Source organism: Emiliania huxleyi, assembly GCF_000372725.1.
Source record: "Emiliania huxleyi CCMP1516 unplaced genomic scaffold EMIHUscaffold_750, whole genome shotgun sequence".
In the NCBI taxonomy this organism is placed as follows: domain Eukaryota; phylum Haptophyta; order Isochrysidales; family Noelaerhabdaceae; genus Emiliania; species Emiliania huxleyi.
The window spans coordinates 1-2,759 of NW_005196378.1; the positions used below are offsets into that span (position 1 = coordinate 1).

The 2,759-nt window shown below is 67.5% G+C and overlaps 1 protein-coding gene across 1 annotated transcript; it reads right to left on the minus strand.

Moving 5' to 3' along the window:
• Positions 1-24: 24 nt before the first annotated feature.
• EMIHUDRAFT_249187 (FAD-dependent oxidoreductase domain-containing protein) lies at positions 25-2,450 on the minus strand (the record flags this gene model as incomplete). The annotated part of the gene is made up of 5 exons (XM_005760468.1): positions 25-55; positions 331-1,092; positions 1,231-1,294; positions 1,565-1,982; positions 2,274-2,450. 5 exons carry the CDS (start codon positions 2,448-2,450, stop codon positions 25-27), a joined length of 1,452 nt encoding a protein of 483 aa, XP_005760525.1.
• Between the last annotated feature and the right edge of the window lie 309 nt (positions 2,451-2,759).

Genomic DNA, 2,759 nt, shown 5'->3' on the forward strand with positions numbered 1-2,759 from the left:
GACGGCGTCTCCACACTAGGCGAGTCACACATGTGTCGTGATTGGGATCAAAGCGCTGACTGAGAGTCATGAATGAATGTGTGTATGTGTATGTTGTCATGTGAGACGCTCCCGGCGGAGCGACTCATTGGCGGCGCACCTCGGGGCGAAAGTAGACGCCGGACGGGTCCACGACGAGAGGCGTGGTCCCGCCCGGCGGGACCCCTCTCGCCTATGCGACACGTCTCGGACGCGTCATGGACGTGTCATGGACGTGCAAATGCTGCCGCTCGGCGGGACGCCGCCTCCCGCGCCCCGCCGCGGCTTCCCACGTCGAAGGAGAAGACGCACCGCTTGCGCGCGGCGACGGGGAGAGGGGCCACCCCGGCGCCGCACAGCCCGACCAGCTGGCCGGCGAAGGCCCCCGCCGCGTTCACCACCTCGCGGGCGCCAAGGAGCGATGAGCCGCCCTCAGCGTCGGCGACGCGGACGGCACGAATCGCACCTGGCGCGGTGCGCTCGAGATCGAAGCCAGTGACCTCGCCCGCGTGGAAGGTGACGCCGAGGGACCGCGCCTTCGAGCGCAGGGCGGTGAGCAGCGCCCACGGGTCGAACCACCCCTCCGAGTGCTCGCCGAGGCAGCCGAGCGCCACGCCGCCCACGTCCATCCAAGGGAAGCGAGTCGCGAGCTCGTCTGGGTCGAGCAGGCGCATCCAGTCGACGCCCTCGGCGCGCTGGGTGGCGTGGTTGCGCCGCAGCGTCGCCTCGCCCTGCTCGCTCGCGAGGAACAGGTAGCCCTGCTCCTTGAACTGCAGGTCGGGCGGCTCCTCTCCCGGCACGCACAGGTCCGAGGCGGCGCGCCGGAGAAAGTCGAGGCCGTAGAGCGAGAGCTGGATGTTGGCAGGCAGTGAGAACTGCTGCCGGATGCCGCCGGCCGAGAGCATCGCGCTCGCGTGCGTGTAGCGCACATCCCTCTCGACCACGCAGACCCGCAGACGAGGGTCGGCCAAGATTGTGTGGTAGGCCACCGAGGCGCCGATGACGCCACCGCCGCAGACAACAACGTCGTAGTCGCGGGCGATCGTCGACAGTAGTCGCGGCGCAGACAGTAGTCTCGGCTTCGCGCGTGGGAATGGTGTGCATCGAGATGAAGTCGCGAACAATAGCCGTCGTGGGACCGCCCACATGGCGGAGGGGGCGCGAATTCCGGAAAAAAGAATTCACCCACGCGGACGACGGGCAGGGAACAACCTGGAGGTTAGCTCCGTGCACAGAAAAAAGAAATTCATCAGCAGGCACGCGTCCTTCCAAAATCCTGCTCGTGCAGGTGGGGACCCTGTCCTCCTAAATAAATAAATAAATACAACGGACATCCCAAGCTAGGGCTGGGTCGAGGACAGACACGTCCCCACCTTTGCAGGATTTTGCAAAAGCGAGGGGGGAGGGCGCATCGCCGCGCGGAGAGGGCTGGGCACAGGGCACAGGGGATCTCTCTCGCATAGGATATGCACTCGGCGGCACGAGGGCAAGGCTGGGCGTCCTATGTTTGTGCTCCCCCCCGGACCCCTCGCTCTCGGGCACTAACCATCTGACCACTCATCGACGGGGCTTGGCGAGCGGCCGCGCTGCGGGGCAGGGCTGGTGAGAATGGGCTCTGGCCACTCGCCCGTGCGGTTGTAACCCCGCATCTGTCGGACAGAGGCCTCGACCGCCCCTCGCGGCAAGCTCTCGAGCATCTCGAGCAGCTCGCCCGCCGCCATCGCCGCCTCAAACTGCTCCCTCATGCCGAGCGCGCCGCATACCCTGCGGACCGCCTCCTGCTGCACCTCGTCCGGCGTATCGGTTTCATAGCCGGACGAGTCAGCGGAGGCGGCCCGCTTGGCGGGCGGAGAGTCGGGCGACGGCGAGCGCGACTGGCGCGAGGGCCCGCTGCCGCGCGCGGACAGCGCGTTCTTGTCAACGAGACGGGGTCCAGCATCGGCACGGCCCCTGGCACCGCGGCCCTTGCCGCGCTGCTGCTGCCCACGCTTCCTGCCCGGGTTAGGGACAGTGAAGGAGCAGCCGCGCACTCCGCCGCCGCTGGGCGGCGGCGGCACGCGCGCGGCGGCGGCCGGGCCCGCAGGCGCGGCGGGCTGGCCACCCGCGGTGGCACCCTGCGGCTGCGATGCGGCTGCGGCGGCGTACGTCTTGGGCGCCGGCTCCGCGGCTGGCGGCGCGGCGGCAGGGGCGGGCGGCGCCGCAGGGCTCGCGCTCGCAGGCGGCTCCGTGGCCTGCGCCTGCCGCTCCTGGCGCACAGCGCGCTCGAGCTGCGAGTGCGGGTGCAGCTGTACGATGACGTCGCCGCTCTGCGTCGCGGTGAAGGAGACCGAGTACGGCGCTTCGCCGTCGTTCTTCTTCTCCGCGTAGACGAGCGCGTAGTCGCACACCTGAACGCCATGCGTCAGGCGCTGTTTGAATTGTCCTCCTCCCATCCCTCGTTTGGGTTGTCTGTTCGTTTCTTTCTTTCGTTCTTTACCTGGTTGGGTAGTAGTCTAAGTTCTGAGCCTGGAGGCCTAACGGGTCTAAGTGTGGCTAGCCACGCTGGAGTGCTTGCGCGGTCTAAGATCAGCGGGAGCCTCTTACATCGGCTAAGTTGGCCGTGGACGGCCTGGGGCCAAGAGGCTCCCACCGGCTAGTGCCATTTCACTGTGGCACAGCTCGCGTTACAAAACCTTGATTTTGACCATTGCGCGAAAAATGTACCTCTCGGTGCCTTCCAGAGGCAGCTGCGACCCCGCCGA